The following is an 18,823-nucleotide window of genomic DNA, read 5'->3' as shown; positions in this document are numbered from 1 at the left end:
CATGAGATAATTATCCTCCTTTATACATCCCCACACTTCCGAAAAAATCACAAATAAAACCTGCTGGCTGAGTTTTTGGGTTACTCCAGACCCAGGCACAGCCTGAGCAAATAACATCCATCCCACTACCCGCTGCCCAGGGCAGAATTTGGGCAGGATAGAGTCAGGGTCCACCCCAGCGTTGCCTCATCTAAGTCCTTATTGTGCAAGATCAGCCTCACTCTACAAGCGATCAGGGATTCCTGCCTGGAGACTCTATCCCGAACTCCCCCAGGCATCTTAAAAAATGAAAAAGGAGTCAATTAAGGCAAACGGCCTCATAGAAAACCGCAGTAAAAGCTAGATACAAGAGCGGGTATCTTCTGCCCAGCAGCCTAGCGATGTGACATCTTCTCCCCCTTCGCCAGGGAAAGCACATGCGGCTTCCTAACCCCCGAAACCTCCATTTGCTGAGTGTGAGCAGCCAGATTTCAGCCCCAGGGCAGCAAAGAGGAACACGGGATGACTGGCAGAAAACCAGCTTTTTTGCCTCCTTTTTTTTTTTTCTTTTTTTTTTCACACCCTTCCCTGAGAAATTGCCTTCAAATTACCGCCACCACAATACCACGACACCAATTGATTTGGAATTTGCAGGCAGGATCTCATTCATTGCATTGCAGTGGCGCTGTCAGGCAAAACTCTATTTTAATGATGTTGGAAGACTACATATATTATAGCTTCAGAGCCTGAGATTTCCACCCTACTGGGAGAGTAAGAAATTTTCCCTAGTGATCCTAAGAAATAAGTGCTCCGTCTCTGTAGAATTCAAGGTTTCAGATAAAAAAATATCCTTAGCACTCAGCCGTACTGAGAGCTGACTGGAAGAAATGCGAACCAAGGAAGCGCTGTCTTTGTGCTGCCAAGCGGCTTCGGCAGAACAAAATTAAACATCTCCTATCTGTTTTGTAGCTGCCCTTCAAAATTTGGGGAGGCTTTGAACAAAGTAAAAGATCTGGTCTCCCGGGAAAGCTAGAAAGGATCCCCAGAGACCATGACTTTTTAAATATATAAATATATATATATCACACTTCCACTTGGCTGCTGGCTAATAATTTTAGGTTTCTAGCCAAGAGGTGACTGCTGGATGTTTCCAACCTGTTTTCTAGCAACCACACAAATTTATACTGGTATCCTGCAAGGGTTCAACCAGTATGAAGAGGCTGAGAGCAGCCTCAGCTTCTTGGGCTGCTGTTGCCAGCTAAGCCAGGAGGATTTGGGTTGCGAGGAAGACTCGGGAGCTTGACTCGCATAAAAGCAGCTGCAACTTGTGATGCCTGTGTTTCAGACGAGCGGAAACTCTGTACCAGTCCATGCTAGGGAAGGAGATGCAAGAAACACTACCAGCAACGTCAAGCTTTGAGCAAAAGTGGCTTAAAATAAACAGCTGGGGAACATCAATTTAAAGGAAACAGCAGAAAAGTGCGTTGGAAGAGGAGCGAGCTAGGGGAAGGAGCTGGGAAATGAAAAGTGAAGGAAGAAAAAACAGAGATAAAAGGACCAGATGGGCTAGAAAAAGGGAAAGAAAATGGTAACCCTTTAACTACATTGCTTCTAGCCAAGAATTTTCTATTTCAAAAGGATTCATAGCTTTCTTAGAAATCCAAGCTCTGTGCCACAGGACCACCATTGAGCTTACAAGACTATTGCAAAGCAGGCAGTACACGCTACGGATCGCATTTGTCAGACAGAGCTGAAGGGGCAGCAATATCTCTTTAAAAAATCGTATTTTTCCGCTTTAAAAGGTTTCACTGCTGTTGTCACAGTAACAAGATTAGGTGGAAAACATTTTTCTTCATGCCCGTCGGGTGTTTGCACGGTGCGTTGGGGCTCCGCTCACAGCCAGCCCCAGACTCTGGGGCCAGTCACCCCCCCACCAAACCCAACATTAGCAAAGCTCATCAGAAATCTTTGTAACCTAAGAGGAGAAATCCAGGTGGCTTTGGTACCTGAATCTATTTTTGTGTGAATTATGTTGTTTCTAATTTGTTCTGAGATGAGATTATTATTATTTTTTTAATGGCATCAACAGGAAGCTTTGTTCGTCTCTGAGCTTTAGCCCCCTAGAAATGTGAGATAAATATATGCACACTTTTTTTGTGGAGATGTCTGAAGCATCATGTCACAGCACAGGGGAGTTTGAAAGGGCTGGCTACAGTCAAGAGAAAAAAACTGAAACCAGATCATCTCTCATCACATCTGTAGGGCGGAAATGCAAGTAGTAAATGAGCTACATAAAATGTGAAAAATCACCTTAAATATTCTATACAGTGAAAACACCAGCCCTGAACACGCTGCCAACATTCGAGACATTTGACAGCGTATTACATGTCACACACAGACCAAGAAAACTAAAACCACCCAGGAGCTCAGGTTCCCAGGCAGGCTGAGCACCTGCACCAGCATGGAGAGACCCCTTGTTCTCAATGCCAGCTAAATAACTAATTAGCTTGATCACTCCTCCCAGGCTTACACAGAAGGAGTAGTAGGAGCCCCTGCTCCAGCTGGGGGTGTCATCTGGGGCCTTCCCAGGCCAGGGACATCCCAGTGGGATGAAGGTGGTGGGTCCTAAAGCAGCTGAGATCATGTCTGCTCCCACCAGCAGCCGCTGCGTTAGCACCATCATGTGGATTTGATCTGGCCAGCATGGCACCACTTCACATTTTCCTGTAGCCAGTTTGTGTGCTTAAGTTTTCACCAATGGTTTTGCACCTTTCTTCCCCATATTAGGTTGTTTTCAGCTTCAAGGGACTGAGCCATCCCTCCCACCACCACCTCGTATACACACAGTGTCGTTCAGCAACATCCAGACACGCCTATTAATTTTTTGAGACTTAGGCAAGAGTATTAATTGCATTCCAGAGGCATTCAGCACACAGCAAATTAAGAAAAAGCATTTTACACCCCACATCATATCCAATGAAGAAACAGAGCTGCAAAAAGCTATTATTCGTGAAAAATCAAAGCCCATCTGTACAGAGTGCTGTACACATCCCCAGTCTGGCTGCAACTGAAAGGTAACTCCAGACTTCTGCATGAGCTCCTATTACAAAGCAAGCCCCCAAAAAACTTTGAAGTCTTCACCTTACTTCATTTCCACTTCAGCAAAACCTCTTAACTCTTGGCTGTGAATACTAAGTCCTTGCTTCTTGCAGCCCCCACCCCTAAAGGAAAGGCTGTGCTGCTCCTGCATCCCATCACGGGAGGCTCTACCATGGCATCTCCCCTGGCTTGACCCACCATGGAAAGGGGTTGGGATGCACAGGGGCCAATGGAGATGCAAGAGCTAAACCCAACCGTGTTGAGGAGGTCAGAGAGCTTTCAGTATTCAGGTCCTCTCATTTTTCTGTGCAACACCCCTCATGTTTTCCCAGCCATAAAATTGATGTTTATCTCGCTGCTAACTGCCTTACAGAGATCATTACACATTGCAAATTCAACCATTTGCAGATAAAACGAGCATGAGCAGCCTGGAAACTGTCACACCGCCCCTGTCGCCTTGCCACATTGCAATGCGTTACAACCTTTAAGCTGAAAATTATCATATAAAACCAAGAAGCCTGGAAATATTTGCCAGGCAAATGCTGAAAACCAAGCGGAGGTAATTCTTCCACCCGCCCCACACCACCCCTAGCTCAACCAGGGAAAATTAATTTTTAAGTGAGACAAATTCTGAAGCTATTCTTGTGGCATTAAGAAAAAAAAAAACAAGAGGAGGTTTTTCTTCCTTGTCTGAAATATCTTTGCTATATGAAATGTCCCTCTGGATCTGTGTCTGTCGGAAAATGCAGAGGAGACAGAAGGCAAAGAGGGGTGTCACAGTTAAATCCCAGCCACCAGCTAGAACCACGCAGCTGTTCCCTCCCTCCCCCCAGTTTGGATGGGGGAAGAGAATCGGACGAGTAAAAGTGAGGAAAAGAACTCTTGGGTTGAAATAAAGACAGTTTAATAGGCAGAGTAAAAGCCACGCATGCAAGTAAAGCAAAACAAGGAATTCATTCACTGCTTCCCATCGGCAGGCGGGTGTTCAGCCATCTCCAGGACATCAGAGCTCCACCATGTGTAACAGTTACTTGGGAAAACAAACATCACAACTCCAAAAGTACCCCCCTTCCTTCTCCTTCCCCCAGCTTTATATGCAGAGCATGACATCACATGGTATGGAATATCCCTTTGGTCACTTGGGGTCAGTTATGTCTCCTCCCAACTTCTTGCGCCCTCCCAGCCTGCTTGCTGTCAGGGCGGTATGAGGAGCAGAAAAGGCCTTGACCACCTAGCAACAACCAGAAACGTTAGTGTGCTATCATCACTGTTGCTCATCCCAAATCCAAAACATAGCACTATACCAGTTGCTAGCAAAAAAAGTTAACTCGATCCCAGCTGAAACTATGACATGGAGATGCAGATGCCAAAACAAGCCCCAGAAGAAATATCACCAGCTACAACTGCTGCATCTCGCGGCACAGGTGCCATGAATGAACAGGGGAAGGATGCTGACCTCATGTCTGGATCGGACCATACAGCCAAGGCTACCAGTCCTGCTTGGGCTGATGCCCTCCAAGATTTCTGCATCACCCCACACACGTGCAAGCTCCTTTACTGGTGGCCACGGAGGGAGTGAGCTGGCCACAGATCCTTTCCCAGGGTCTCTGGCAAGCGCTGGAGCAAGTAAAGATGATAGCTTGGAAATCTTTAGCCCCGAGACATTCCAGGGTGTCCTTTTGAAAAGATTGCCATCTTGTGTCTTTTCAGACACTTGAAAGATGGTTGCCTTCGTATTTGAGACCATAGGTCTCGTTCAGGAGCTTTATTACACACAATCAGGGACAATAAAGACCCTTGACAGTTACAGATGGCTTTGCTGTGTCCTGTTCTTAGTGCTACCTTGTAAAGTTGGACAGTAACGTTTCCCTCATTTTTTTTTTCATCTCAATTTATGACTCCTCTACCATGAAAAGCCACTTATGCCCTCCATGGTTACATATACCATATCCTTCAAGGCCAGTAAATCACAGTCTCAAGTCATGTCAAATTTTGCAAAATAAAACTAAATTGCAGTTGTCCTCTAAGGCAAGAAGCTGCAAAATTGAGAGAGAACGAGCTCTGTTTAAAGCCAGAAACCTGGTCGGCAGCCTCCCATGGCATGCAGGGGCAAGGATCAGCAAAAACCTCTAAGTGAAAGAGAAAAGCCTCATACCAGGGAGCCCAGGGGACCCTCTGTGCCACCCCAACAAGCTGCCTCTGCAGGTCTTCTATGGTCTAACATAAAGGGTTAAAATAGTCCAAATTCACAAGATTTCTCTATATAAGCTGTGCCTCCAGTCCCCTGCAGCTACGATGCAGAGAGCTGGGAGCAGGACAGAGCCAGGCTCCAGCAGCATTGAGCCTTAGTTCCTGGGTTGGATTTGTGCTTGGAAAGAAAACTGGGGAACCGATGGGATCATAACTTCTTGGTTTAAGGGTATTTTGTGCAGATGAAAGTTAGAGAGGTAGAAACACAGCAGGGTTTTCCTTGGCTGAGCCTATTTGGGTTCACTCACAACGCTGGGCACTGCACCAAGAACTGGGGAAACTGAGGACAGACTTAAAAAAAACCCCACATTGACCCCAAACCCACCCTTTACATTTTTCAGGGGCATAGTGACTTGTCTTCTCCCTTCTCACTCTCCTTCTTCTTGTTGAACTTCTCGTGCAGTTCAGCAAGGCCAAGTGCAAGGTCCTACATCTGGGTCGGGGCAATCCCAAGCACAAATACAGGCTCGGTGGGGTATGGCTGGAGAGCAGCCCTGAGGAGAAGGACCTGGGTGTGCTGATTGACCAGAAGCTCAGCATGAGCCAGCAATGGGCAATCGCAGCCCAGAAGGCCAACCAGATCCTGGGCTGCATCAAAAGAAGTGTGGCCAGCAGGTCAAGGGAGGTGATTCTGCCCCTCTACTCCACTCTCGTGAGACCCCACCTGGAGTAATGCATCCAGCTCTGGAGTCCCCAACATAAGAAAGACATGGACCTGTTGGAGCGGGTCCAGGGGAGAGCCACGAGGATGATCCGAGGGCTGGAGCACCTCTCCTATGAGAAGAGGCTGAAAGAGTTGGGGCTGTTCATTCTGGAGAAGAGAAGGCTCCAGGGAGATCTTATTGTGGTCTTCCAGTACCTAAAGGGGGCCTACAGGAGAGCTGGGGAAGGACTTTTTACTAGGGCATGTAGTGACAGGACGAGGGGGAATGGCTATAAACTGGAAGAGGGCAGGTTTAGATTTTTTTTTTTGGCAGGGGGGTTGGAACTCGATGATCTTCAAGGTCCCTTCCAACCTAAACCATTCTATGATTCTGCAGCAGAATTAAACTTTAATGACAGCTGAATTAACTTGGAGAAGAGCCAGCAGCAGGGACAGACAGCAGCATGCTAGAGTAAGAGCAGGGAACACCCATACCACTGCTGTGCTTGCTAATTCCCCTCCCTGCACCCAGCACAGCTATTTTGCGGAGGGTTCAAATTGCTCCATGTGTTGCAGATTCACCATCACACCATGTGACAGCATCCAGCTTGGCACAGACACCAGGGCAAGTCTTTTCACCCTGTATGATCATCTCTCAGGAAAACCCTCACAATAAGCACTGCTGTTTTGGAAAACTCTATTTACACGTTTGTTCCACGGTCTAAGCTCAGGAGGCTTCTTTGCTTCACAGGCTGACCTCACACCACACCGCATGAGCCCAGACTATAAGGTGCAAGCTCTTCATGTGGAAGAATGCCTCGCTAGAAGCAGGAAAGATCCAACCTACAAAAAAAATTTTAAAAAAGGGAAAATTATGAGCAGCCATGACAGAGACAAGCAAAAATGCAAAACATCTCGTGCCAGATCCTTAGCTGATAAAAAACCAACATGCATAACATACAGCTTCGGGCTGGGATACGCTTACCCATCTCTGAATGTTTAATGGGAGCGTATACATCAGTTAATCAGCAGCACAAGACACAAAGCATTTTGTACCTCCTCTCCACGTGTTGTGCAATTAAAAGGCTTCTCATTCAGGCACAGAGAGAAAAGTCAAGGGACTTCAGCTGTGAAACATCCATTATTCAAAAGTGTATCCATTATTCAAAGTTTTTCTTAAAATCCTATTGTCAGCTTGAAAGGAAAAAGAAAATGAGTTTTTGAAAGCTGTGCTCCGTTGATATTCCACTCCAATTTTTGCTGATTGTAAGTACTAAAACTCCAGACATTTTGAAGAGCTGAAGAAATCCTTCATGGTTCCTGAGAAAGGCAACACCCTGTGGGTAGTCACAATCTTTTCCCCCCTCACTTAATTCTACCTAGCAGGGATGTGATACACCCTGGCCAGCAGCATGCTCCTTTCTCAAATTGCTCAGCTACCCCAGCACGAGGCTGACAAGCATCTATTCACAAGAAGGCAATAACAAATTACTCAGCAAGCACTAGCAGATACCCACCACTGCACCCGACCAGCTTATTGACTCCAATAAGCTCAGCTGAATGAAGTCTGTGTGGGATGCACAACCTTCTCACACCACCTGAGAGCCTCAGTGCGGGGTGCCAGGACTAGGCTGCAGGAGATGACATGGAAAACGAGTCCCAGCGGTGCTTCACACCACCCAGATGTGGGTGCAGACAGGCAGCAGACCCCACAGAGCCAAGGCAAGGGAAAGCCCAGCACTACCAGAGTTCCTGCTGCAAAGGGAAGACACTAGGACATCCAAATAATGCTGCTCCAGGAAAGATACCACACATGAACCACCTCACCTGGATAGTGGAAGATCTTCAACAAGAGCAACAAACAATCAACTGCTAACAGTAGGATATAAAAACATATTGTAAAGGAGGTTTTACATCCTTTAGGATGTGAAGAACCTAGAGGGGAGAGCATTGAAAGCCCCCAGGTCCATGCATCAGGCACCTCTGGAGAGATAAGGGGGATCTAAAGTCCAGCTGGCAAGTCAGCCCACAGGACAGAATCAAGTCTAGAGAAAGCATCCAGATCAAGCACTTGGCTGAGTCTAGAAGCAGCAGGATTGGATCTAAGGTCAGTTAGGCTATGCAGAGCTAGAGATTAGTGCTCTTACAACATAGCTTGGAAAAGAAAAAAGCCCCCAGGATGCGCTTATGTAGGGCCCCAGGCCCATGGGTGGGGATGCTCAGGTGAGGCCAGTTGGGACCACTTAAGCTTATTAAGGCATCGAGGCACAAGAGGCCCAGCAGGGGCTTATGGGGAGGTAGAGGGCTGGGCTGGCTGATTAAAAAGGAAGAGCTAAATGGTTGTTGAAGCTAAGAATCAGGTTAAGAAGTAGAGGCCAAAAGCTGAAGCATGTTCTACAGCTATGAGGCTAAAGAGATAATTATTATTCTGTCTAAAAGAACTATTTGTGAGCAAAGAGCAGAAGTCCTTGAAAGGCTAACTGTATTGTTGAAGAGCTAAGGCTGTAAGGTGTTGGGGTTTCTGAAGGCCTGGAGATTCTTCTACTTGGGAAAAGGAAGATAAAGAGAAGATGAGGCAGAGGTGAGCAGCACCTAGTAGTGAGAGACTTAGTTCCTCAGGGCTTATTGTAATAGAAATAATATAGAAAATACTGGTAGACTTAAAAGGTAGACTTAAAATCAATTTGTTTAAATTTTCTGTACCCATAGTATATAACTAAACTGTGGAACCCCCTGTGGTGTGACCTGAAGACACTGGATATACTATTTCAACAAAGCAATCTGATGGAAGGATGATGACTGAAGGCTAATGAATGCAGTAACCTAGGTGTAATGGATGACTTAAAGTCCTTCAACACTGCTGGAAGCTCAGTGGGTGGAACAGGATAAGGGTCCTGTTCTGCCACCACCACACTAAGTACTTTGCTACCATCAGACTACTAACTTTAGGTGTTGTCAATAATTTAGGGGACAGATTGAATCTATAAAATGAAACCATTGTTTAGTGGTCTTTGCTGACAGCTATCTTTAAGCAGCACACTTACCTGAAGCACAATGATGCTCCAATAATGGATACTTTTAGAGTGCTTCCAGGACACTAAAATGAGCTGGACGTTATCTACAGGACAGCTACAGCTCACAGCTTATTTGGATAAATTCTTTGCTGCAATAGACCATTTTCTGCTATTACCAGTGAAATAAGCTGAAAAACCACTTCTTTTCTTCTGCAATGAGAAGCTGTGCATAACATGATGAATTTGCAAAGCTTTTAAAGGATGGATGAGAGTTAAATAACTTCCTCCAGGGTCTAAGGCATTGCAAAGCCTGAGTGGTGGTGCTGCCATAATAAAGGCACACTAAGAAAACCAGGAGGATTATTGCAGCAGAAGAAGCACTTTGTAATTGGAGGCAATGCTGAAGTGGCTTGTGTAGCCAGAGTCTATGCAATGCTGGAAGCTGGAACAGCAGGGCACAGCGTGGACAAATTTAAGTATTGTCAGATGAAATGGTTTGACTATTGTGTCTCCACAGCCCATTGTAGTTCAAGTCTCTCTCGTTAAGCTTCAAAGAGTATAGCCAGCCTTTTACTGGAGTTTTAGGTTCCTTTTGTTTGCAGTGATGTTTATGAAGGTAACAGTATTTGCAATCGCCCTTCCTGGGATCAAGCTAGGCTGATGCAGAGTCAAGAGCACACTCCTCCGGAGGCAGAAATGCTTGGGAATGTGGTGAGTGAGGTGGAGGGAAGGCAGGAGAGCAGTTTCCCTTCCTTGCTAGTTCCTGCTGGAGGCAGGATGGACCAGTGACTTCGTCCCCTGTTCAAAACGTACGTGCAAACCTTTATCCCTCCATCCATGTCCTTCTCATTTTGTTCCTCCTTTCAGATCAGACCTTTCTGTGAAACTGCTTATTGGATTCCTGGTGGGGCACTGCTCTCATGTCCTATGGCAGTGGATCCCAAAGGGGGATTTGGGGACCTCAATTAGACTCAGTTGCTCTTTGTACAGCTCAAATGATGTAAAAAGAAGCTGGAAGTGAGCTACTTTCCTCTGCTCCCATTACCACAGCCAACACAGGATTAGGCTGTTGTCAATATGGGAAAAGTGGTCCATAGCATAATGATGGGGTTGGACAAGCTGTGTAAGAAATCAGCTTACATCTGGACTATATATGTGACCCTCTGCCACCAAGAAATGTTGCGTCAGATTGAGTGCTGTTTAAATTTGTTCAAGGCTTTGGGAGGTCAGGCAACCTGCTCAAAATTACTGTTCCTGCAGCTGTGGTGATACAGGACACTGAACAAGGTAAGCTTGATGCAGAGGGATCCCCTAATTTACCATACAACACAAAAGTACAGTCATGTAACAAATCCCTGACAATACTTATGGGTCCCCTGAGTGAAGGCATGAAGCCAAGCATCAGCCACAAAACTGAGCAGTGATGGCAAAGGGTCCTGCTCTCACTTGGGCTGAAGAGCTCTGAGCATTGGCAGGAGCCTTTCCAGCTGGTGGTTAAGCCCAGAAAGTGGACTGGCTAAAAGCACACGGCCATCAACAGCTACCCCTGTCCAGCTGACATGCAGCAACTTCTTAAGCCACCATCACCAAGTTGTGTCCCTGACTCATTTGGCTTGTCCATTGTTGGGGTGGGTCTCCTTCGAGTCTCCTTTTCTGGCTGAGTCCTGGGGAAACAGTGAATTTACTTCGAGATGATGAGCTTTCCTGGGGCATGCGGTTTAAGGCTTTGTTTACCTGCAAACCCAAAGCCCTGGGTACCTATGGTGATAGCCATCAGGGCAGGGCTTTGTAGGGAAGGAAGGGGCAGAGCAAGGACGCATGGAAGAAGCCTGCATATGAGTCTGGGCTTCCCATCCCTGGGATGCACTGTTGGGATTGAAATAACTCAGGATCAGACCAGCTCCCGGGTATTTCTCTATCTTACATCCCTGAATGTGCTGGATGGCGGCTACATAAATATTTCTGGGGAGCCGAGCCATTATTTAAGGATTAAAGTACTATCAAATGAGGGGAAACAAGAAGTGTTTTGAACACCTTTAGAGGTGCTCAGGGCAAAAATGCAAATGAAGGCACATCAGGATCCACTAATCCACTGTTAAAATATTATCCCTGCACATTATTCTTTAAGAACACAAACTCTTTGGTATGGGAGTGAGCAGTTTTTATATGGATTTGCCATTGAGCACATCACAATTCTGGTCTTGCAGTACTGAACCAGGAGTTAACGGCTCCCTGGCTCAAATCCAATGAAAGAAGATTAAAAGGGGTGAGGGGGAAATGGGATTTCTTGATTTGAAATTTTTGTTTCTTAGAGAAGCAGGACTCTGGAGGCTTCTGTGCCAGGGGCCTAACTGCACACAAAAACATGTTTCTACCTACGAAAAAAAAAAAGAGCTTTGCTAAAATAATCCTGAGGAATCTGCTCCATGCTTACCTCTTCCAGTTTGAAGAGTGCTCCAGCATGGAGATGAATATTCCCCTCCTGGCAATACTGCAGAATGGAGGAGATAGTAAAGGAAAAAAAACAGGGAAATCATCTTCCTTGTATCAACTCAGTATGCTCCCAGGGCAGACGCATTCTGCAGAAGCAGCAGCTTGATGGGAATTGAGGGGATTTTTCTTTGGGAAAAATCTGTCCCCACAATCCTGCCCTCCCATGCCAAACTGGGAAGGAGGGAAGACGACAGTGGAGGTCTCACACCTCATCTTGAGGCGGTACTTGCATGATGAAGAGCTGCAGAAGCTGAATTTTCAGGTATGAAAAGCTCTGGTCTGGGCTGTTGTACTTTAGTGCCAGTTTTCAGAGAACACACTTAAAACCCTAAAAGAAAAAATTAAGAAAATGCAGCAAGCCAAGGCCCTGTCCCACCCACACCCACTCTGCGTGCACAGGGGGCTTAAGCACACTGCCCCTAGGAGGTGGCCAGCTATATCTGGACCCTAAAGTAGCCTCCCCTTGGCTGCATCTCTGCAAACAGAGCCCAACCGGTTTGCTGAACCTTCCCCAAAGGGCAGCACAAACCTTCCAACAGGTCGATGGCATCACGTGTGCTTGCCCGGGTTTGTCGGAAGGCAAGGCTTTTATTTCAGTGTACCTTTGCAGAGCTGCCTTGGGCACGTCCCTGCTGACAGCCTTGATGGCCACATTGACCTCTCTGCTGCTTGTGAGCTTCTTCACCTCCTCTCTGTCTGCTCCGGCTGTAGTTCATGCTGCGGCTTGTGTGCTCTTCAGAGCCTGCTCATATCTGGGGTCACTTCCAGCTGCCGCTGTCACCTGTGACCAAAGGAAAACCCATCACCCAGTGCAAAAGCTGCTCTTTTCAGAGAAGCACAGACCACCTGAGGCTGGAGGTATGTTTCTTTTTTATTTTATTCATAGCAAATGGGAAGTTGGAGTCAGTGACTCAACTCTTTCTCTGTATATGATTAAAATGTATATGTATACAGAACAGCAGAAAAACATGTCACTGGCTTCTGAAGGGGGCAATATGTTTCCAGGCTACAAGAATCTCCCCCCGCCATCAGGGATGTGCTGGTACCACAGCCATTTGAGGGGTACCTCTGGAAAGGAGGTCCTGTCCACTCCCCAGGCTCAGCTGAACCCAAGGGGTGCTGGTTCTGCCCCAGCGCAAAGCTTTGATGCTGCAAAGTGAAATGATCTGCTAAGCAAGGATCCGCATTTACTGGCTGACTTTACAAGCAGAAGTACATTAACTACAGCCTGTAGAGAAAATGTCACTCCTGTACCGTTCAGACAGACCGTGTAATTGCCTCTGCTGCGGGGCGGGAGGAGGAGGATTGCATGAATCAAGGTGTAGACATGATTTCTGCAGGCTGTCCCCACCTCTGCTGTTGTCTGTCTGTATGAACATTAGGAAGTTGCTTAATCTCTGTAGCTTTGTCTAGTGACGTTTCCATATTTCAGAGGAGCGGAGAACACAGCGTTTCAGCTGCTACTGAAAATCCAGTGAGTTACAGACATCCCCCACTACAGCTCCCTAGCCAAGGCAGAGCAGGTACGACCCTGCTCCTCCAAAACAGGGCTGCTGCCCTACAGCCCCATCAGGAGAGATGCACGTGGACAGCAAGCTCGTCTTTGGTGAGAGAGCTATGGAGTATTGCTGACTCAGGATGCTTCCTAGTGAGATGAATGGGGAATTAATTCAACACTGCACATGCCCCATGGTTTATAGAGTCTCTCAGTGCTGAAAAGGCTCACTAGGAACATCAACTTCTTCGCAGAAATTTCATGTTGGACAGTTTTCAAGCTCATGTTGTATCTGTGTGGGTTTAATTTATAAAAGCTGCCTTTACTACAGGCCCTGACAATTCAATACTGTTGAAAATCAACAGGTTGGGGCTGCTGACCACATCTCCCACTGGCTGCATCCCCCTTTGCTCTGCAATCCTCACTTCCATGGGATCTGCACAATTCCCCCCCTCCATCTTGGAGGGAAAATCAAGGCCCAAGTGTGAAATGGTCTACCCCAGCTTATACAGGTATGTGCAAAAGAGACAAGATGCCACAACATTTTTGACAACTGAAATGCCCAGGTTTGGGGTTATGCTTCATGTTGTTGAGCTGCTGCTGCCACTTACCCTGGCTGAAGCTGTGCCCTATGGTCAAGAACCAGCGAGGCTGTGCCATAGGTGGTCAGCAATGCCACTGCACCCCCATATGACACCTTCAGGGATCTGCATACAAAGACCTGCAACACAAGTAATCCCAAGGAGGGACTTGACTCTCTTGAACTGAACCCATTGTGAGGCATCGCGGGGGACTGGTATGTGAAAAGGTTTGTTTTAACAATTTTTACATCTTTTAACAGCCTGCTGTTTGGAAAAACTCCCCTGAGCATCCCACTCTATCAGTGGTGCTAAGGGAAGGGGAAAAAAAAAAAAGTGATCAGAAGGTTGGGAGGCAGCAGCTCTGGCAGAACTAATGCCCTGAACAAAGAGGCAATAGTCTTTTGTGATTTTGGAAAATAAATGCTCTGTATCCTTACCTTCTGATCAACAACATACTCCGCTGCCGTAGTTTTAGTGCCAGTCACACCAATTACTCTGTATCCCGGCCAAAAAGACCTTATTGGATGGGCGTCAGGAGAGAAATTGTGTAGTCCTGCTGTTCTCTCCGAATTAAGCATTTGATTTTCCTGCATTTTCAGGAAGAACTGTGAACAGCTCAAGCTGTGTCTAATACCAGTCCACTTAGCTATTGCATTAACTGCATGTATTTACCCCTTTCATCTTTGGAAGCTGATTCGTTACGCAGAGGCTATGCCTTCTCCTTCATCCAGCAGAGCTCAGCACCTCTCACTTGCATCCGCGACCAGGATGCAAAGGCTTTAAGAGGACAACCTCCACGATAGACATCTGGATCTCCACTCACAGTGACGGATGAGGGACCCCGAGGCCATTGTTAGTTCTTACATTCTAATATTTTCCTTATCTCCTTTACCTTGCGCAGGGACCGGTCCCTGGGCTAAGGGCTGGGGAAGTTTTCTGCAGCAAAGCACCAGGTGGACAGAAGATGGCAGCATCAGCCCAGCAGACAGCAACCACTTGTTTAGGTAGGGATTGCTTTTAACTAGAAATACCAGTACTTTTTTTTTTTTTTTTCAGAGAAAAGGAGTATTTTCACGCCTTTGAACTTCAGAATTGTAATCAAGGCACAAGACACACACTCCTGAACTGGAAAAACACAGGAGATGGCTCAGCCTGAAAGGCTTAATGGAAGAAGGACCACATAAGCATCACCCGTGCACTGAAAGATGCAGGGGCTTGAGGGCCAGAGGGTTGGGGTTTTTTTGCAAGGGGTGAGGACGTGCCTTCAGCAGGGGTACACTTCCTGTGTCCATGCCAGGCTGAAGGGTGCCAGGGTGGCATGTCTGCCCAGGGACAGGCTGGGACCCGTACCCACGATGATAGGCTGTCTCATGTGCGTATGGGAATTATTGCAGCTCTAGGCTTAGGACAGAAGAACCCGCCCCTGCCCAAAACCTCTCTATGCCTTGGTTTTCTTCGCTTTCAGGCAAGCTTAGTATTTACTGTAGCTCTCCCCAGACTAGCATGAGTGCTCTTTGCAGGCTACCTCGAAAATGCAAAATATTTTACATTGAGTATTTTCAGAGAGGATGTTAAATTGTGGTGGTCTTGTCGGCTCCGAGAAGAAGCCTTAAGTGAGCCTCTGCTTTACCTGCAGTGGCCTTCATTTCCTAGCTCTTAACCCAATGAGAATTTAATATTTTGTTTTAGTCGCTCTACACTTTCTGCACAGATCAGCCACCTTCTCACCAGGAGTGAAGGGAAGAGCATGGTTTTCCTGATAGAATCCCTGGCAGGCCAAGATACCAGCAAAATTAACCCACAGTAATGGACACCCCCTGGGACCTGCAAGAGAGAAGGGGACAAATATTAACACCCTCCCATCCCACAGCAGCAGAAGAGTTTTAGAGACACTGCCCTAAGTCTTCAGCAAAGTCTGAATATCCAAATTCTGATCTCTCCAGTTGGCACACTGACCACTCTGCTGTCCCATCTCTCAACAGACACTGCTGCTCTCTAAGTCGTAGGGTTACAGTCTCAAGCAGACAAAGCTGGAGACAGCAACTAGTTTTGCTGTGACATTCTGCTGTGTGGATTCTCCCCTGGGATGTTGTCCTATGGGACCTGGTGGAAATTAGACAGCATGCATTGATGAGCAGCTATCGTGCTGGGACAATTTTGTGCTGTGCTTCAATTTGGGATGTTTATTCTTTCAGCCTATGTTGATCATTGCAGGAGACTTCTGTGGTGCAGGTACATGAGGCTCTGTGGATTTTAAGCTCATCATCCCCTTTTCCCAGTGCAAATAATTGGTAAAAAACACACTTTTGCAGAGCTCTGCTCTTTCAAGGACATCGCAAATAGGTACTGAACACTCCACCGTGGTGGGCATGCACTTTGGGATGGCAGATACTGGAAGAGACATGTGGGAGAGGGGTGAGATCTGAGCATCACACTGCCTTGCATCCTGGATTTAACCTTCCTCTTTCCTTCTGTCTTCTATATGTTTTGCAACCTGCACGTAACCTTTGTCTGTTTGTATGTCCTGTTCTTAGCCAGCTTCCCTGGAATGGGACTTAGGAGATCTTCTAGCTCTGCTGCTGCTTCTCTGCCTGGAGATCTTGGACAAGTGTAAGTTCAGTGTCCACACTCATAAAAGGGAAGTAAAGACCCTCTTCTCCTCTGTGAAAAGCCTGGAGATGTATCGGTGAGGAGAGGTGACTCTGTTCTTGCTAATGTAGCATTTTTAAGGGGCTGATTTGAAAGCAGGGCTTATGCTGTTGTAAGGTGTTGCCCAAATACTTCAAAAAAAAAAAAAAATAAAAGACAGCCCTTCGTGTTGTGGAGAGATTCAGGACAAACAGACAGGGCAGAGCAAGCGGAGAGGGGGCTGGAGTTACCATCAAATTCCTGGAGCACGGCTTTCTCCAGTGCATGAAGCTGGTGGCCCCTGCACTGGCAGTAGTCTTTGAGAGGGGATAAGGACAGCAGGAGAAGAGAGTGCTGAGGATGGGAGCTGAAAGAGGGGAGCAGAGGAACAACAGATCCTGGAGATGAAAGCAGACCAGGCAGGGCAGGTACAAGCTCCCCTGAGGAACATGACTTGATTTACTTCCCCAGTATAAGGGCATTAGATTATCCTCTGGGATCCATCAAATGCCACAAGCCTTTGCAGCCATCACTGTACCTGGTGGGGCTGAAGAGGAGGGGATGGGACACCATGTGAGACCAGGGGCTTTGCCAGCTCACTGCAGAGGGTGACTTGGTAGCCCCAAGCAACTCCTCTGCAGGAGGCTTGCCCCTGGATGCCCATCCTGAAGCACATGAGCCTGCAGGACCTAAGACTGTACCATCCTCTCACCAGAGCAGTGTTTCATAAAGCCCTGCCAGCTAAAGCCAAGGAGGATCTCAGGGATGCTCCAGCAAGGTGGTGTGGGAACAAAGACCTTTAGTCTTGGGCTTGGGGGGGGGAGCGAAGGAAGCCCCGCCCTGGGTCTGAGCTGCAGGCAGGCCTCAGGGAGACAGGGAGTGCTGAAGGGGAGAGAGGAATGGATGGAGAAAAAGGGATGGGGGAAAAAGAAAGGGTGCCTCAGGGCCTTCCAGCCCACCCCATGCTCCATCCAACCTCAAGGCGGCTGGGGAGGCAGCAGGGTCGCTGCAGACTGCAGTCCCTGGCAGTCCTGTCCCGCAGCGCAGCTCCCCGGGGCACGGCCACCCACGTGGCTGTGCATCCCAAGGGGACTGGGCATCGAGCGCTGACTGATGCTTTTAATATTGGGTAAATATTTAAATGCTGGGTAAATATTTAAATATCTAAGTAGATCTTTGCAGCCTCAGTGAACCACACCAGTGGAAAACTTTGCAGAAGAGCATTTTGCATCCCAATCTGGATTTTTGCAGCAAGAGAGTGTGCCTTTGCAGGAGCACATGGTGGTTCCCAGCAGCTATAAATGGCTGCGTGCTGCCGTCACAGCATGTCATCACACCGGTTTTCCAGATGGGGAAACCGAACATGCCTGAACCACGCAGGGGCCATGGGGTGAGTCAAAGCTCACAGAGCCAGGGGATGAGAAAACCCGATCTGCTGACTCTCCATCCCATGGCTTAACCACAAGCTCATCCTTTCCCCTCGGGGGATCTCCTGCTCTGAAACTGTGCTGCCGTTTGTGCATGATTTTCAGAGAAAAGTATTTTCAGAGAAAATAATGTGCTCCTTGGGCTGAAACATCTTATAATAACTCTCTGTCTGGAAAGCGGATGGGAATGCATGTGGGGGAGGGAGAATGAGACGACAAATTTGGGTTTGGAGAAATCAGTGCAGCTATTTGTTATATTTGTGACCCTAAGAGGAAGACCATGGTATGTCCAGCAGGTATTGGTCCAGTTACCCTGCGAAGGCACAGGGCTGTGCTGCACATATAATGTGGCTGTCCAGCCCATGTCACGCCATGCGTATCCCTTGGCACAGGGTAAAATTTGCTGGCAAATTGTACCAGAGGCAGGTCCCGCTTGGCACTGGTGATCACACCACTTGCGTGTCCTTGTCTTTATCTTCAAGTGAAGCGGCATGTTTGTATGTGACCACCCTTTTGTTTGGCACTCAGGATGAGGAACAGAGGTGGCTTCTTCTAATAAAATCCTTCAGGAGCTCTAAAGACCAAAGTGTCAGCGATGGGCCTGGCAGATGGGATCTGTGCAGGGTGCTGTGCTCTGACTGGAAGTCCAGCTGATGCTGCATGATGCAGAGCACCCTGAATTTGGGGCCGGACTCTTTTCAGTGGTGCCTGGCAACAGGCACGAGCTGGAACACAGGAAATTCCATCTCAACGTGAGAAAAAACTTCTCTGCTTTGAGGGTGCCAGAGCACTGGAACAGGCTGCCCAGAGAGGTTGTGGAATCTTCTTCTCTGGAGATATTCACAACCCGCCTGGATGCATTCTTGTCCAACCTGCTCTAAGTGAACCTGCTTTGGCAGGGGGGTTGGACTAGATGATCTCCGAACATCCATTCCAATTCCTATCATTCTGTGATTTTGTGTAATTTGAACAGATGTGAGATTTTCTATGCTATCCCCTTTTTCCTTCTAGCATTAGCTCAAATAAATGGTATTTTAATAGCTTAGGGAGAGAATGCCTTTCTTACTGGGGTCATGACCGCTAGACCTGGTGCTTTATGGTGACATGAAGAAAAGGGAGCAGGTTCCAGCTGAGCACTGGCACCATTTTCAGATATGCCAGGGCACGTTGTTACAAGATGTCATACACAACCTGGATTGGAGTCCTGCAAAAGG

The 18,823-nt window shown here is 47.3% G+C and overlaps 1 protein-coding gene across 1 annotated transcript; it reads right to left on the bottom strand.

Annotated features, from left to right (window-relative positions):
* Positions 1 to 125: 125 nt before the first annotated feature.
* Positions 126 to 16,846, bottom strand: LOC104293434 (quinone oxidoreductase-like protein 2). Its single transcript, XM_009892940.1, is given in 8 exon segments — positions 126 to 278; positions 11,420 to 11,506; positions 11,509 to 11,540; positions 11,543 to 11,649; positions 12,081 to 12,183; positions 15,283 to 15,351; positions 15,354 to 15,378; positions 16,721 to 16,846. Coding segments are annotated over 8 exon segments (702 nt in total).
* Positions 16,847 to 18,823: the final 1,977 nt, after the last annotated feature.

The sequence above is a fragment of the Charadrius vociferus genome, unplaced genomic scaffold, assembly GCF_000708025.1.
Source record: "Charadrius vociferus isolate BGI_N301 unplaced genomic scaffold, ASM70802v2 scaffold39, whole genome shotgun sequence".
Lineage (NCBI taxonomy): Eukaryota > Metazoa > Chordata > Aves > Charadriiformes > Charadriidae > Charadrius > Charadrius vociferus.
Note: the sequence above shows the minus strand (reverse complement) of the source record. Positions and strands in the feature narration are given on the sequence as shown.